General features: G+C 41.9%; 1 protein-coding gene across 1 annotated transcript; it reads left to right on the forward strand.

Annotated features, from left to right (window-relative positions):
• Positions 1-6,391: 6,391 nt before the first annotated feature.
• LOC310989230 (prickle-like protein 2) lies at positions 6,392-17,180 on the forward strand (the record flags this gene model as incomplete). The annotated part of the gene is made up of 8 exons (XM_083976223.1): positions 6,392-6,523; positions 11,403-11,516; positions 11,651-11,788; positions 12,323-12,526; positions 13,152-13,338; positions 14,014-14,168; positions 14,283-15,084; positions 16,162-17,180. The coding sequence occupies 8 exons, from the start codon at positions 6,392-6,394 to the stop codon at positions 17,178-17,180; spliced, it is 2,751 nt and encodes a 916-aa protein (XP_083832349.1).

The raw sequence follows: 17,180 nt of genomic DNA on the forward strand, positions 1-17,180 counted from the left end.
GAAAACACAGAAAGGAAGATCCGCGGATCTGGACAAAGAAGGTAGTTGAGAGAAAAATGTATCACAGCTCTCTCTCTCTCTCTTTTGCTCTTTCTGCTTGTACTTTGTTGTTAAATCAATTAAATCATACATTTCCACTGACACTAGTAAATGGGTGTTGTTCAGGACTTTGCACACCAATCGGTTGCCATGGCAACTCGCAGAGTTTTTCCAAACGACCCTACAGTCGGCTGAGTGCTGCCTCACCGAGGTACAGTTTGGATGAGTTGTCTCCTCCTCTGTATCCCAGTCACTCTGCATGGTTAAAATAGCACGCAGCATTACTTTCTTTGTCTTTTTATCTTTTTTCTTTTTATTCCCCAACTAAAACTGAAATCTTTTGCTGCCTGCAAAAACTATCTAAAAAAAGAAGGTTTCAAAATAGATTAATGTTTTGTGCTGCTTCTTTTTTCTTTTTTTTTTACACTGATTTACAGAAAAAAAATAATATGACATCTCTAGAGATCTCTACAAAGTGATTTGACCAAGTAGAGTTGTTGAATCATTGCTTGCATAAATAGTCAGTGTTATGTTGGACACACATGAATTATGACTGGTGCAGCCCCACAATTAATAAATAACCAGTGTGTGTGGTTAAGGTGTTGCATTTTATTAATGTAAAGATACAAAATATACAATAGGGGACGAGTGATTACCAGCATGGCCGATAATATTGTCCAACATTCAGCATTTTTGCCATAACCAGCCCGTTTTTTTCACCAATAACCGATAAAATAAGTTGATTTTAAAACGTGCTCCTCCTTAGGTCCTGATTTGTGTTGGAATTTGTGTTATTCTTCGAAGATTTAATGTCTTTTTATCACTGATTTTCAAAGTGTACCAAAAACAAACAAACAGTACATTGTATTGAGTCTAATCCCAGGTTTGTTATTCTAAATTTGACACCCAGATTTTCATTTTTACTGCAAATACTTGGTATAGCAAAAATGCCAAATCATTTCTAGCTTCTTTATCTCTCAGGGGACTTTGCTGCTGTCTGTGTTTTAAACTGTTGATCAGATATAATATGCTGCTAAATGATAATGAAGTAGTTGTCAGCCAACATATTGAGGGTTGTTACCATTCCTCTTCGCACCACTGTCAAAAAAAAGGAGCTCAGATGTGACACATTTTGCTTCCACTTCCCTCCTGAGACAAAAGGCTGATATTTTTGCTTTAGCTGCTCAGTACCATCTGACCCAGAAAGTGTTTCCAATATCGCTGGTGGTAATTAGGACATCATCGCGGTTTAAAGGTCAAATATTGAGTAAAAATAGGGGGGAAGTTGAGACAAGATGAGACCATGTTTGTAATGGTTGTAGACTATACACGTTGAGTAGAGGGCAGCGAGTAGCCTCTGCAGTTTTTATTCCAGCTTCCCTCAGGTCCTGTCACTGATTATTTCCTCCTATCTGGCTGAAAGTGTATTGATTGGCTGGAAAGAAAGTGTGCAGTCTCTTTGGTCCTCGTGGCACATGATTGCCTATTCCTGTCTGTAGACCTTTATACATTGTTAATTACCAGAGCCTGATCCTTTCACAGCTGTGCACTAAACCCATCACTGAATGATATACCTTCACTGAGCTTTTCAGTTGTTATTCTAATGTTTCCTACACAAGTTAGACATTTGATTGTTGACATTAAATAAAATGACTCTGTGAACATCATTAAACTAGCGCCTCCTTTCATCCCTTGATTGTTCTCTATTGATTAAATGACTCTGAAACATTTGAGCATTTAATGATTAAGATCAACAGAGCACAGTGGTTTAGGGACATAAACTCTTAGAAATTATTCTCATCTACTCTCAATTATAATCACGCATCAAAGGGAAAAAACTTGCTGTTCTACAATATATAATTTACCATAATTTGCTACAAGAAAGACCAAGTTCAACCATCAGTCATCAGGCTACAATCTACAGAGATGTAAAAGTGTTTATACTGAAGGTATGTTAACAATTCACCTCCAGGAAAGCAAACAAATTTCAAAAATATCGAAAATTGCGAAAATGTAAAATGACCACTTCTTCCCGAAGCACAAATTACACTAAAGTATGCCTCCTCCAGGAAACAGAAGTTCACAACTTGTCTCTCCTCTCTCCCTGTGTTGCTGGGGAAGAACAGAGGAGTGTGTTATGACTAACCAGTCGGCCTGGCAAGTGTGTATTACGTCAAAAAGTCACACACTCATCAGCAGCCTTCTGTACCAGCTGAATGTGCATTCAGTCAAAAGTCGGGGTGTTGAGACGCCACATCATGATGAGGCTGTTTAACATTAAGCTGCGTCTTTGATAACAATAAGGACTTGGACTACAATCAGATGAGTAAACTGTTAATGGAAAGTACTAGTGCACATAGAGACACTGTCTGTCATCGCCTCACTCTTACATCGTGGATAAATGATTTATCATGGCTCCATAGTTTTAAAATATGTACTTACTGAAAAGAAGGCTGTGAACTTCTGCGCTCTGTCAGCAGTTAGGGATGGATCTTACTTTTTCACAGCAGACATTTTGATCTGTCATAGCAGGTAAAAGGTGTAACATTAATCTTGGTTCCATTTCCTTTATGTGCCCCAGTGAGCCATGTCACAGAACCAGCAAGTACGCCACCGTGGCCCCGGCCATCATTCATTATTCCTGGGGTTTTGTTGCTATGGCATGTCTACTTTAGAAAAGGCTTATTAGAAAAATTTAAATTCTACTCAGGCAAAGTCGATTTATTTCATATTCTGACAGTATGGGATGTACTTTTTTTTCTTTTTTCTTTTTTCTTTTTTTTCTTACCTGGAGTTAGAGGAGGGAATCTGGTCAGAAGCAGCTCTGTCTCATGTTTGGCCTGCAGCACAAACACTGGACACACTGGGGAGAAAAACAACTTGCCTCACTCCACCAAAAGTGCCTCCATGCATCTCCAGAGCTGTGTATGTATGTACAAATGATATATTGTGTATTTAATACGTGTACACATAGAAAACACAGACTCTGTTGCATATTGAGCGGTTTGTGTATGATCTGGGCTTTTTCCTAACAACCAGCAGCTGAGGCAGTGATCATTAAGTGAGCTTGCTGGCCTTGCATATCTCCTATAACTGAAGGAAAACCAGGGCCGTGCAGAGACCTTTAGAGGGACACGTGCTCGAAGAGGCACATGGAACCATTTTTAAACATAATTTACGTCATAACCTCTTGATTTATAGCAACTCATATTCAAACAGCAACATGGCAAAGGGACAAGTGCTCAAGCCTCCACGGACTAAACTGTAGGAAATCTTCCAGCACAAAAACCCATGTAAAATAACAAATTGACCTTTATTATTACTGTTTATTGTTTTTTAAGGAACAAGTAAAATACAGTTTGTTATTTGGTGAGTTTGTGAAGTTCTTAAAGGTGAATAATGTTTTCTTTAAATGGAGCCAGAGTACCTGCTCCCCCCTGGGTCTACTCTTTATACTGAGCCTTTGTTGCTATTGAATGGACAAATACAATCTCATCCAACTCTTGGGAAGAAAGCTAACGAGCATCCAAGAATTTCTGATTGTGTTTTAGATCAGCTTTCAAAAAAATGTTAAACTGTTCATCTTAGTGAAACGGTACAAGTTGGCAAAAATGATTGACAGTTTACAACTTATTAACCTCCTTGTGTAATCCCCAGTCAAGTGTATTTCACCAAAAGGTTTGAATATTTATATCATAAAAATCATTATTCTTTAACAATGTGCATTAGAAACCAATACCAGCCTCCAGTGCAAGAATATAGTAGTTAAAATTGTAGTCATGTTCTCCAGTAGCTCTCTGCTGTGATTTCATATTAACCAACACACATTTGAACTGACGCGTACCTGGTGCAACAGGCTGCAGGTTTCCCAGCAGGCCTTCTCCCTCTCTCCCTCCCTCTCTCTCTCTCAGCCTCCATACTCCAATGAAGATGAGCCTCGGGCCAGGCTGGAGGTCCAAGGTTACATACCTGTGATTTCTCCTCACAAAGAAATCAGCAGCACCCATCTTAGAGAGATAAACAGTCCTCAGCTCTGCTCGGATGGAGGCTGACTCACTGGCTCAGTCTGTGGAAATGTCTGCTGCTCCTCGGCCGTCGCTTAAGCTCTGTTGTTCTGTGATTTCTAATCTGCGGGAAATGGCGTTGCTGTCTGGAAACTGCCAGAAAAGACCCGTCTCATAGTTTGGGGGCAGACACCATGAATCAGAAATGTCACGGCCTGTTCACAGTTTCTCACTGGCCAACATGCAGTGTTGTTTTTGCCAGTGGACTGCCTGTGACTTTGGTCCTTCACCTACAGACACATTATTGGCATTTGTCCTCATTGATCAGTTTGTACTCTGAATGAAGTACAACAACCGCAGCGAATTCAATAATCAGCATAGATTTTTTCAACAAAGACTCTGACAGTGTTTAAACAACATCGGTTCCCTTCCACTTTTACATTAATTGCTTCTAATATATCTCCACTGATAAACTTTTAGAAAAAAAAGCCACAATGAGTTCATTCTAGCTCTCGCTGCTGGCCCACTAAATATTCTAGTTGCCCGTAAAATGAATTGCATTTCATTTTCATACTTTGGCGGTGGAGGCGATACCTAGTGCTGTTAATTATTCATGTGTGCAGCTGTTCTCCTCTCAGACAGAAAGAAGGAGGAGAAGATCAAATCCATCTCTAATCTACACATTCAAGTAAAGCTGTGAGTGCACGAGGGTCAGCGGATAATGATGTGTTAGGACTGCACTGTTAACATCATAGCACAGTAGGATGTTAACATACTGTGCTCTTAAATAAAAAGAAAAACATATATACATTTAATATCTGAACCACACAAGTGATGCATTATTGCCATGAAATGTTTTACAGATCATGCTCCCATCAAAATTGTATTCACATTCAAATTCCTTAGTTTTGTTGGCTAAAATACCAAAAATTATAATTCAAAAAGTATAGATAGATTCTACCCTGTACCCACACTCACACAGGTTAGATTAATTAGCAACTCAAAATTTTCCATAGCTTTGAATGTGAGTGTAAATGGTTGTTTTGGCTTTGTGTGTCAGTCCTCCCTGTGACAGTCGGGTCGTCTGTCCAGTGTGTGACCTTCTTCTCCTCCAGTGTCAGCTGGGATTGGCTCCAGTCCAATCCTCATAATCCCAACCATCAAGGATGAGCCTCAAGGAAAGATAGATGGACGATCACATTCCCATCACCCTCACACTCTCTTTGTCTTGCTGCTAATCAGCAAATGTAAACATGCAAACAGGTTTAACTAACATGTTAGCATTCATCAGAAAGAGATACTTTACTTGATGCCTATCTCTGTAACACATTATAACCATACTTATGAGTTATAATGCAGTTATAACACTGTATAACTATAGTTATAAACACTCATAAATGATCATAATGCTTTATAACAATAATCATAACACACTATAAAGAATTTTATCTTGACTTATAGGTCAGGTATTATAATACGTTATAATTGTTAGCAACTGGCTGACAATGCCGCCATTTATAATGCATTATAAATATGGTTATAATGTGTTATAATTGGCTTATAAATGTGTATAACTATCATTAAACACTCATAAATCACATAAGACTTTATAACAATAAGAATAACACATTATAGAGCATTATAACTCTATTATAATACCAAGACCTTATAAGCCATTATAAAATGCTCTATGATGTGTTATGCTTATTGTTATAAAGCCTTATGATAATTAATGAGTGTTTATAATGATAGTTATACATGTTTATAAGCCAATTATAACACATTATAACTATATTAATAATGCATTATCGATGTGGTCATTGTCAGTGAGTTACTAACAATTATAACTTATTATAATACCTGACCTTATAAGTCATGATAAAATGCTTTATAGTGTGTTATGCTTATTGTTATAAAGCATTATGATAATTTATGAATGTTTATAATTATAGTTATACAGTGCTATAACTGCATTATAACTCATTATAAGTATGGTTATAATGCCTTATAGAGATAGGCGTCAAGTAAAGTGTTACCAGATAGGGTCCCCGTTACAGCCAGACTAATGGCTGTAGGCTCTATTCTGTGGTCTGTCTGTTTGTTTGTGTGAGAATATGAGTGAGACACAAAGGTATTATTCATAACATTCATGTTTTCTATAGCTCTGGTGTCTCTGACGTTCACAGCTTCATAATTCAGCCCAGAATACTAATATAAAACATCCCATTTTGTTGTCTTTACTTTATTTGAATTGCCTCCTTCTTACTCTGCTCTTTTTTTTCTCCTCCTCAATAGGGAAACCTGTGACCTCTGAATCAGTTTGTGTAGAGGAGCATGTTGTGACAGCCATGTCTCTGGAGATGGAGAAGACCATCACCAAGCTGATGTACGACTTCCAGAGGAACTCCACTTCTGACGATGACTCTGGATGTGCTCTGGAGGAATACGTCTGGGTTCCCCCCGGCCTCAGTCCTGAGCAGGTACACCAGCTCGTCCTTCTCCTTTTTTTTGCTAGTCACAGATATTCATTCGACACACTGACACCCACTCGCTCCCGTCACTTTGTTACCTAATGCTTATTTTTGTGCAGCACAACCAGGCCACAGCGAATTAAACCGAATCGGTCAGAGGAATGAAGTCATTTGTATGCTAAAATGTTTGTGGCGTTTCCCTAACAATCCAGAGATAGAAAAGTCACTGATCTGAAAACAAGACAGTGGAACATTATTGTTTTTAAAATCCCCTTCATGGTGTTTTAGTCCTTTAGACTTCGGGTTGGGGTATAAGGAGGAGTAGGAGGAGGAGGAGGAGGGGGTGGGGGTGTGTTCGCCACACAAATCACTCAGACATGGCTGTCAGGCGTTTCATGGGAAGCTAATTGTAAGGACAATTTTCAGCTGTCAGTGTTGAAGCTAACACTGTGTAGGAGGGGGAGGGGGAAGTGGTGGGGTCAGCACCTCAGCTTATCACGCACAAAAGTCACAACAAACAAGTTTTGCGCAATGGTTTGCACAGATAAGTCTTAAAATGTGTGCAACACCTTCTCATCACAATCCATGCCATCTACAGTTATCTTATATCTTATCTCATAGTTATCTTATAACAAACCGTTAATTTAATCCACACTCAAACTTAAGCAACAAGGATGTTAACTGTACTCAACAAGATATTATTACAAGGTTTACAACAGATATGACAGACAACTTGGGCTGTGTGTGTGTGTGTGCATAACTGTGTTAGAAAGAGAGGGAGAGAGAGAGAAAGTACGTAAAAACCTGCTAACTATTAGCTACCGTAGCTCAGGCGTTGGTCTCCCGCTCGTTAAGTTGTTGAGCCTCTCAGGTAGAGTTATCCATCACTGCAGTTGAATTAGCCGCTAAACTGCTGGATGCAAAAAGCAAAGGGGGCACGTCTGTGTGTTGACAATTCACAAAAGCAACGTGAACGTACGTGCTGCTCACACTTAGTAGAGTTACGTTAAGAGGCAGCGTAGCCTCTGCCTCATGGCATACATGTAAAGTCTATGTGGGAACAAGCTGTGCATGTGCAAACAGCCACATACACACTTTAAACTTAAAACCTGTGGTAAAGTTATCCGAAATAAAAAACATAATTAAACCATAGATGAACTAAATAATTTCATTTTCCCAATCCCTGACAGCCTAGGTACTGTAAGCCTCACCTGCCTCCCCTGACTGTCACTGAACCATAACCATCATGAAAAGGATCCACACACTGATTAACTCCGTCTGATGAACAGACGCGGAGCGATAATTAAATTAAGATTAAATGTCTGAATCACTCTGTTATATGAGCTCCAAATATATGGAACCGTGGATGAACCATTTTGTCATACTCAGATGTACGAGGTTATGTTTATCCAGGAAGAAGAACAAAGCATTTCCCTTGATCACCATCAAGTATATGATTACTTATTTCAAAAATAGAATATGATTCATCATTCTACATAACTATCTGTATATTGTCATTTCCCCCCCTTATTGGAATACTAGGCCTGAATTTGTTTTGCATTTTCGTGTATCCTTGCAAGTCTAAACCCAGAGGAATGGAAGTAATTTGAATCAGTGAATGTTTGGATGAGTCTAATTGAAAACGTGTGGCGTTGTGTTGATGTGTGCAGGTTTCAAAATTCCCTGTCTATACTCATTTGCAGTTTAAATGCCTTTTAATTGTCTGCCTGACCAAGCTAATGTAATCAACTGCGCATATCCAGAGAAGGAGTCCTCCTCATCGTTTTTATTTTTGTCCATTGTTATCGTCAGTTCCGACAGAGAACAACAAACGCGGTTCTGTTTGGCTATATTGGGCATAAACACTCGTGTCTTTATTTAGTAAGAGCACCACTCTAATGCAATGGGCCTCCTAGGACTGTGTTAACAGATGACAGGCTGGGCTGATAACAGTCATTTTCACCAGTCAGCCATCTTGACAGGATGCTGAAAGAGGCTGCAGCTTCTCATCCAACAGGAGGTGCGGGCAATTGTGGCCGCCTGTTGCTTTATTTAATGCACTTGAATGTAATGATTTTTCAGCCTGTCACTTGTGGCTTCTCCCCACACAATGGCGTTAATGTGGCAAAAGAAAATACTCGTCTCATGAAGTACAGTCGGAGCTGTCATTTGTTGTGACAGTAAAAGTTTATCTGTGAGAGAGAGGATCAACTTGTTTCTGACATTGTGCTCTCCAATGTTGAACCATCCACTTCTGACCATTTCTGACTCAGTGTCCAGCAGATAATCACTGGTGAAGTGAAACTAAGAGCATTTACTCAAGTGTTATACATAAGCACAAATTAGAGGTACTGCTACTCCACTACACTGCAGGGAAAAATACTTAACTTTTTACTCCATTGCACCTTCTTATGACAGTTTTGGTACTTTATATGTACACAGTAAGGGTTTATCTGACAGTATTCAATATAATTATTATAATAATTGTAATAAAATTACTATAATAATTCCAGATTTTCAGTTGCGAGGATTTGCTGTTTTCTTTTCTTTTTTATTTCATTTCATTTTATAAACCAGTCAAGCTTTTAATTGGGTAAATCGTCAATAAGTGAATCCATGATGAGAATAATCATTAATTGCTAAAATTGTGAAATACTTTGGAACATTAGTACCTGTGGAATAATCTATATTCCTATGTCTAATGATAGCAGCATAGCAATGACAGAAGAAAATTCTCTTGTTTTTAGTTTTAATCCTTTAAGTGCTTTTCACAGAGTATTCTTTACAATATGTTGTTAGTACTGTTACTTATATACAGGATCTAAATACTTGTTCTTCTGCTAATGTTCAGAATTCTGATGTTGTAACACAACACATCTCCATTGTCGAAAACTATAGTGTTCATTGAGAAATTGATGTTATTATGAATTGCTCAATTAGATGATGAATCTTAAATCAAGCAGAAATGATTTTCATCTTCATCTTTCCAGCTCAAATTGGCTGCTTCTGCTACTTCTTCTTCCTCAGTGATACAGTAAATTGAAAACCTTTGGAAATGTAACTTGCTCTGACAAACGTGTTGGACTAAATATGTATTGTCACCAGAGCAGAAACAATAAATTGATCAAATGAGGAAACTCTGTTAATCAGGTGATGATAGTGAAAATAATAATTTGACTTTACCAAAGTCTGAGCTTAAAAGAGATAAGAGTCGTTAGGCAAAATATAATATCTAAAGTGCTGTTGCAGCCTTAACCAGTGGCAATGGACATGCAGTATGAGTGAATATTTAGTGATTTATTGGCACTTTCCCTCTCCTTCTGAGCTCTTCCATTTGAAGTAATCCCTCACCTCAAATGACCTTCACTCACAGAGCTGGCATGAGACTCAGTGCCCCCTCCTCAGCGTGGAATAAAACATGGGGGGGGGGGGGGGGGGGCTACAGAGAATCTGAGGGGCAGCGCTCAGAGACACACCGTCCTTCCCCTCTTCACCCTCCTCCTCTCAGCAACTTCAACAATATAGATCTTCCCCCTGCAGTGAGCGCAGGACCACCTCCTGTCAAAGACTGCTTTGCTGAAAATCAGAGAGAAGTGACATGATTGCTTTCCGCTCCGTTGAGTGTTTGCGTCTCAAACACCCATCGGGTCTCTCTCTATTTCACCCACTAATATGCGAATACAAAAGAGGATTCAGGCCACGGATACCGAGCCTTACTGCGTCATGAATTCTAATTGCAGTGACCGGTGTGAGTAACGGAGATTTCCTTTAAGCAAGGAGAATATTAGCTGTTGAAAATTTAAAGAAGCTGATGCCGTTCAAGGTTGAGTCTTGCTGCAGCGGCACAGAGCTCATTGTGCCGAACACTTTCAATTCCAGACGCTGATTTCCAAGGGCAGCGATGGCGGAGGGCACAGAGACCATGATAAATTCATTTGAAAGCAATTTCAGATTCATTTAGGTGGTTTTGTCCCCATGACTTAATGAAATAAGTTAGATTACATAAACCTGTCCACTTTCAGAGAGAAGCATAATGGACAGAGTGACTCAGATGTCACAGAGTGGGCTTTTACATTACAGTTACAGCAGAGACTGACAGTGTCCAGTGGGAATCACCAGAAACCCCATGATATGATGTTATTGAGATTTGAAATGTTTTTTTGATATATTACAACATATACCATATACTGTACATACACATAACATAGTGTGATACATTTTTACATCATTGTAACTTTATCAACATCTGTTTTATCTAATATGATAAAGTTCTTCGTTAATTTTATTTTTACAAAACGGGATCGTCGATCAGACAGACTGACCAACACAGTCATAAATATATAGTACTCTTGTTTTCTATTAATAAAAACCTAAATTTATTTTTGCATTTTACATATAAAAGATGAATATTTGTGCTATGCTGCATCTGTTTTCCCCCCGTCCATAATATCAGTTGTATGATGTTGTAAGTCTGTAGCTTGGTTCTCTATTGTAGTTTTAGGCCAAAATAGAAGCAATTTGAAAAGAAGAAATGTCAAGAAAACACATTTGAAAATGATCCATCTCCGACGAGGACTGTTGTGGGAATAAAGCTGGGTTTTCTCCTTTCATGATATCATTTCAGTTGCACATGACGACAGATTTCCAGCGGTCTACCTCTTGGTTGGAACTGGCGTCCTGGGGCACGATCCAGCAGGCACCACGACTCGAATGAATAAAAAAGAGAAAAACTGTTTCCATTTCTCTTCTGAGAAATGTAGCTTTGTATAGTAGTTTGAAGAACCGACTCATTCATTTTTTCCAAACAATGGCCAAACAATATGTGACTGCATATTTGAAAGCTGTAAATCGCCATCACAAGCACATGTTTGATGTCTGTGTGTTGCAGGTGCATCAGTATTATAACTCTTTACCAGAGGAGAAGGTTCCCTACATAAACAGCCCAGGAGAGAAATATCGCATCAAACAACTCCTTCATCAGTTGCCACCGCATGACAACGAGGTGAAGAAGAGCGCATTTCTGTCACCCATCTACACACAAACATTTATCACCACCTCTTGTGTGTGTGTGTGTGTGTGTGTGTGTGTGTGTGTGTGTGTGTGGAAGTTTTCATGAAGCTGAACCATGTTTTTCAGGTGCGTTACTGTAACGCGCTGGATGAGGAAGAGAAGCGAGAGCTTAAACTGTTCAGCAACCAAAGGAAGAAAGACAACCTGGGCAGAGGCAACGTCCGACCTTTCCCCCTCACCATCACTGGAGCCATCTGTGATAAGGTAAAGCCTGCAACAGCAACCCGCTGAAGACATCAATCACAAACTCAACATCCTTATTAAAGGGTTCATTAGTCTACAGATGAAGATCTTTTTTATGCTTTTTTCTGTTTTGAATAATTATGTTCCCAGTTTTCTTGCCTCGGCTTCTTTTTGATGTTTGATCATCAGATACATGAAATAGGAACTGGAAAACAGTCGATCTCTAAGAATTATTTTGAATTTCATCTTGTCCCCCACACCATCCAAATCTTTTCAGCATTTTTTTTCTGTGCCTCTTTTCCCTTCCCTATTTTATCCCCTTCCTTTCCTTTCCTTTCCTTTCAATTTCCTTTTGTTTTTAATGCGTTTGTCTCCACCCTTTTTCTTTAATTTCCTTGTCTCTCTTCTCCCCTCTTTTTATCGGCTTTACTGTTGCTTCCTTTGGTGCCGTTACCTTTCATTAATTCTCCTCTCCTCTCCTCTCCTCTCCTCTCCTCTCCTCTCCTCTCCTCTCCTCTCCTCTCCTCTCCTCTCCTCTCCTCTCCTCTCCTCCAGTGTGGTGCTCAGATAAACGGAGGGGACATTGTGGTTTTTGCTGCGAGGGCCGGTCATGGAAAATGCTGGCACCCTCATTGCTTTGTCTGCAGCATGTGTGAGGAGCTGTTAGTAGATCTCATCTACTTCCACCAGGATGGAAAGATCTACTGTGGCCGGCACCACGCCGAGAGGCTGAAACCCCGTTGTTGTGCCTGTGATGAGGTGCGTCTGTCTGGGCCCCGAGCCCTTCAGGGTTTGAAATGCCTCAGTGGTTCATAGCTCAGAGTCTTGGATGTGGATGAAATTGGTCTGGAGCAAAATCACGTCTCAGTGTTCTTGGCATTTCTCAGAAACTCCACTTGATTTCTAACCATACGTGTGGCAGGCAGGCCGTAGACAGCAATAATAACTCTGGCCACAGTGCCCTGCACTAATTGATTCTGATCTAGTGAGGTGTGTTTACTGTTGTACAATGGAATAGAATCATTCAGATGAGTTATTCAGACAAAGAGTTTCAGTTTCCTTATCTCATTAATAGTTCTGTGTGACTGATATCACAAGATTGCAGTGGACAATGTGAACACAAATGGGAATCACCAAGTTATCAAATATGACAATATGACATAATGAGAGGGGAGAGTAAACCCAAGGAGTAAAATACAATGGGCCATGGATGGAGCCCTGTGGGACCCCAGGCATCAACATTCAAGTCATCTTTTCAATTAGGTGTACAGCTGTTTTAAATCCATTTAAATTCATGGCTCATTCTACATTAATTCACCACCTCCATCCAACCATCTGTACTCAGAATATCTCCGCTGATGAATATAATGTCTGGGTCACACAGATAATCTTTGCTGATGAATGCACCGAGGCAGAGGGCAGACACTGGCACATGAAGCATTTCTGCTGCTATGAGTGTGAGACCACCCTCGGCGGCCAGCGCTACATCATGAAAGATGGACGACCACACTGCTGCAACTGCTTCGAGTCCCTTTATGCGGAGTACTGTGATGCATGTGGAGAACACATAGGTACAACACAGTTTTTTTTTTATCACTCCTTCAAGTCTGCTAATGTGAACTGTTACCAAAACATATGGACATGTTTATCTTACACTCAAAGAACATGACAGAAACCCGCTAACAGCATTTTATTGTAAGTGTGGGTGTTATCAGCTCTGTGTGCCACAGCTGTGAAGAGGTGGAGTCAGTGCAGTGAGATGTGGATGGTTATTATCATCCTCAGCTCCAGTAACAGTGAAAGAGTTTGTTTCAGAGGATGCCTCCATGTTGTATCCAGATGGGAGCTGTGAAAGATGATTACTTCCCCTAGCTGGGGAGCAGAGCTGTGCAAATGTATTCGTGCTATCTTACAAATCGAGTGATCCTGCATGGGCATAGAATCACAAATGTTTTCTTTTTATCACAAAAATAAGCTCTGTTGTTACATTTTTTCCACTCCATTTCATCACTAAGAAGCAAAATGAGCTTAACCTACCAGCTAATAGCTAGAATCAGACTGTGGGCTGTGTTCATTAGCAGCACAGGCTTTGTGGGATAACATTTCTGCAGTCATATTAGAGATGGCTGCACATCACATTACCATTTTTATGCAGTTACAGCTTGACCCCCCTGGTGTATTCTCTAATAAACTTGTCTCTGGTATGTTATGCACCAAAATCTTGTTTTTTTCCACTTCACCAAAAGGCATTGACCAGGGCCAGATGACTTATGACGGGCAGCACTGGCACGCAACTGAGGAGTGTTTTTGCTGTGCTCGTTGCAAGCGCTCTCTGCTGGGCCGCCCTTTCCTGCCAAAGCAGGGTCAGATCTTCTGCTCACGGTCCTGCAGCACTGGACAGGCAAGACAGATTTCTCGGCATCTATTTGCAGATTATATTATCTTTTTTTTTTTTTTTTTACATATTAGCAGTTAAACAGTTGTGCTAATCTGTTTTTATTTGAATCGATCACAGGATCCGGATGAGTCAGACTCCTCAGACTCTGCCTTCCAAAGCGCCCGTTCCCGTGAATCCCGCCACAGCACCAAGATCGGGAAAAAGGAGCGTAGGAATGCAGAGCAGGAGCGGCGGAGTGCCGAGGCCCGCCAGTCTGCCCCCCCTCCCATGCCCGACCGTCTGTCCGCTGAAATCGACCCCCTGTCTGTTCAGATGGACCGTTTAAGCGTCTCATCTAGCCAGACTCCGAGCAGGACACCTAACCGCACACCCAGTCGCACTCCAAGCCGTGCCCCGAGCCTTAATCAGGTGTGGATGAGCCGGGATGAGCCCTACGTCCCTGCTGCCTATGAGGGCCCCCAGCTGGAACCCTCCCCCACCCCTGCACCTATACATTTGCTGGGTCAGTGCAACCCCAGGCAGGGCTACAATCCCAACGCAAACGCTCATCCTCCGGCTCAGAATCCTGCCAACCCAGGGAAGAGGCCTGATTCCTGGGGAAAAGAGCAAGGCAACACCAAGAGGACCCCGATGGCTGTTCTTAGGGGCCACTCCTTTAACGAAAACTGGATCCACCACAACCAGGAGGAGTTCAGGCCCAACAAGCTACGCACCCAGATGAGCTTCAATGAGATGTCAAGCCAGAACCAAGGCTTCTCTGACAAGAGGAGCATCAGCCTTCACGGTTTCCAGAGAGACGGCAGACCCCCGCTGACCAGGAGGAACCCCATCAATGCCATGAGCTTCAACGAGCCGCTCACTCCTTTAGAGCAGACCCCTCGTGGATCCATTGACTCCCTCACGATGTCCAATGCTACAGGTATAGCGATGTTAATATTATAGCACAACATTAGGGATGTCACGGTTATAGATTTTCTTGGTACGATTATTGTCAGAGAAATAATCATGGTATTACGATTATCATGATTATTAAACATTAATTAATCTCACAACATTATTAAAGCAGAAGTAAGTGGTCCGGTCGTTTTCGCTAATGCTGCGTTCCAGGCAGGCTTTTGAAATCGTAAATTACAGCTTCAAGTCACAACTTACGACTTTGTAGCGTTCCAGGCAACCCACTCGTGTTTTTCCGACCTGTTTTACCGGTGAAAGTCACTATAACGGCCACTCGTAACTTCCGACCGGTGAAGTCGTACCAGATCGAACTGGTACGACTTCACGGTCGGAAAAATACGAGTTTCCTTGAACGCACCATAACAGTCCTCGTCCCTACGTCGCCACATTCACGGCGTCCCTTGGCTGCACACACAGCCCTGCATGCCGTTCTCTCTCCTCATTGGATAAAAACTGTAGGATACGATAAATGTTTTCTCCTGGGCTCAGAGCAGAGCAGAGGGACTGAGAGACCCGTGTTTCAGACCAAACACTCTATGTAAGTGATTGCTGTCGGAAGATATAACTATTTAAGACTTATATTAACACAAATATATCACTTACTTCTGCTTTAATGTGTAAAATCAAATATAGTCAAAATATAATTACATTACTAATTATTTACACAAAATATTTAAAGTATCTATTAAAATATGACCAATTATTAATCCCCCAGGGGAAGTGTTTGAAATATTCAAGTCATTAATTGTCATCTATACCAAATGTTTAAGTTAATTTTAATCTTTTTTTATTATTACAACACTCTAGCATTTAAATTCAAATCAAAGTTACTTTGGCGCACATCTACCGGTACGGTTCCGACATAATCTTTTTTGGAAAGTGACAGTATTTAGGAATCTTTGCGATCAATTAATTGTGGCGTTTAAAACCGTGATTTTTTGTGAAAACAAGTAATCGTGACATCCCTACACAACATAATACAACACGATACAATTGCAACTAATCAGAAAATGTGACATGATGCATTTCTGCATCCTTACAGGTAACTCTCTGGACGGGGGCAGTAAGCGCCAGGAGCATTTGTCTAGGTTCTCCATGCCCGACCTCAGTAAGGACTCGGGTGTGAATGTGTCTGAAAAGAGCAACATGGGCACCCTCAGCTCCTCGGTCCAGTTCCACAGCACAGAGTCGCTGTCCTCCTCTCGTCCCTACAACAACAACAACAACATGTACACCCCACTGCGAGTCGGCTACCCCCTGCAGTACTGGGATGTGCCGCAGCCGCTGGGTTTTGACAGCAAAGGTCGCGTCGGGGTGATGGGCAGCAGTGGAAACCTGCGCATGGCTCCGATGAGTGACAGAATGCCTCGCCGGCGTATAAACGGGCAGGAACCCGTGTCACAGCAACAACAGCAGCAGCAGCAGCAGCAGCAGCAGCAACAGCAGCAGCAGCAGCAGCAGCAGCAGCAGCTACAACCAAGACGCCGCAAACACCATCGCGGGAACCACGGTAACGGGCAGCACCGCAGCGGCCGCCACCACAAACGCTCTCGTCGTTCCCGCTCAGACAACGCCCTGCACCTGGTGGCGGACCGGCCAAATGCTCAAATGGTGGAGCTGCCCTACCGCCGCGTTCAGGAGGATTACGATCGCTTCCCCGCCGGCCACGCCGCTCGGGAGTTGTTCGGTCTGGAGCCGGGCGGGTGCAGACAGCAGCCCCACCGGCCCTGCCCTCGCACCACCTCCGATCTCACCCTGCAGAATGCTGGCTGGCAACCCATGGGGCTGGGCGGGCCGTGCTGGGGCGACGGCTACATGGAGGCCGCCGACCCCTGGTGCTCCAGCTGCTCCTCGTCCTCCGAGTCAGAGGCGGACGAGGGTTATTTCCTGGGCGAACCGATCCCTCGGCCCGTGCAGCTGTGCTACATCAACAACGAGGAGCTGCGCCATCGCTACAGCCCCTCTGGGATGGGCGGCCATCACGGACCTCTGCACGGACCGATTCATGGCCAGCTGCACACTCGCCAGAGGAGGAAGAGCAAAAACTGCATAATTTCCTAG

The sequence above is a fragment of the Trachurus trachurus genome (assembly GCF_905171665.1).
Source record: "Trachurus trachurus genome assembly, chromosome: 7".
NCBI lineage: Eukaryota > Metazoa > Chordata > Actinopteri > Carangiformes > Carangidae > Trachurus > Trachurus trachurus.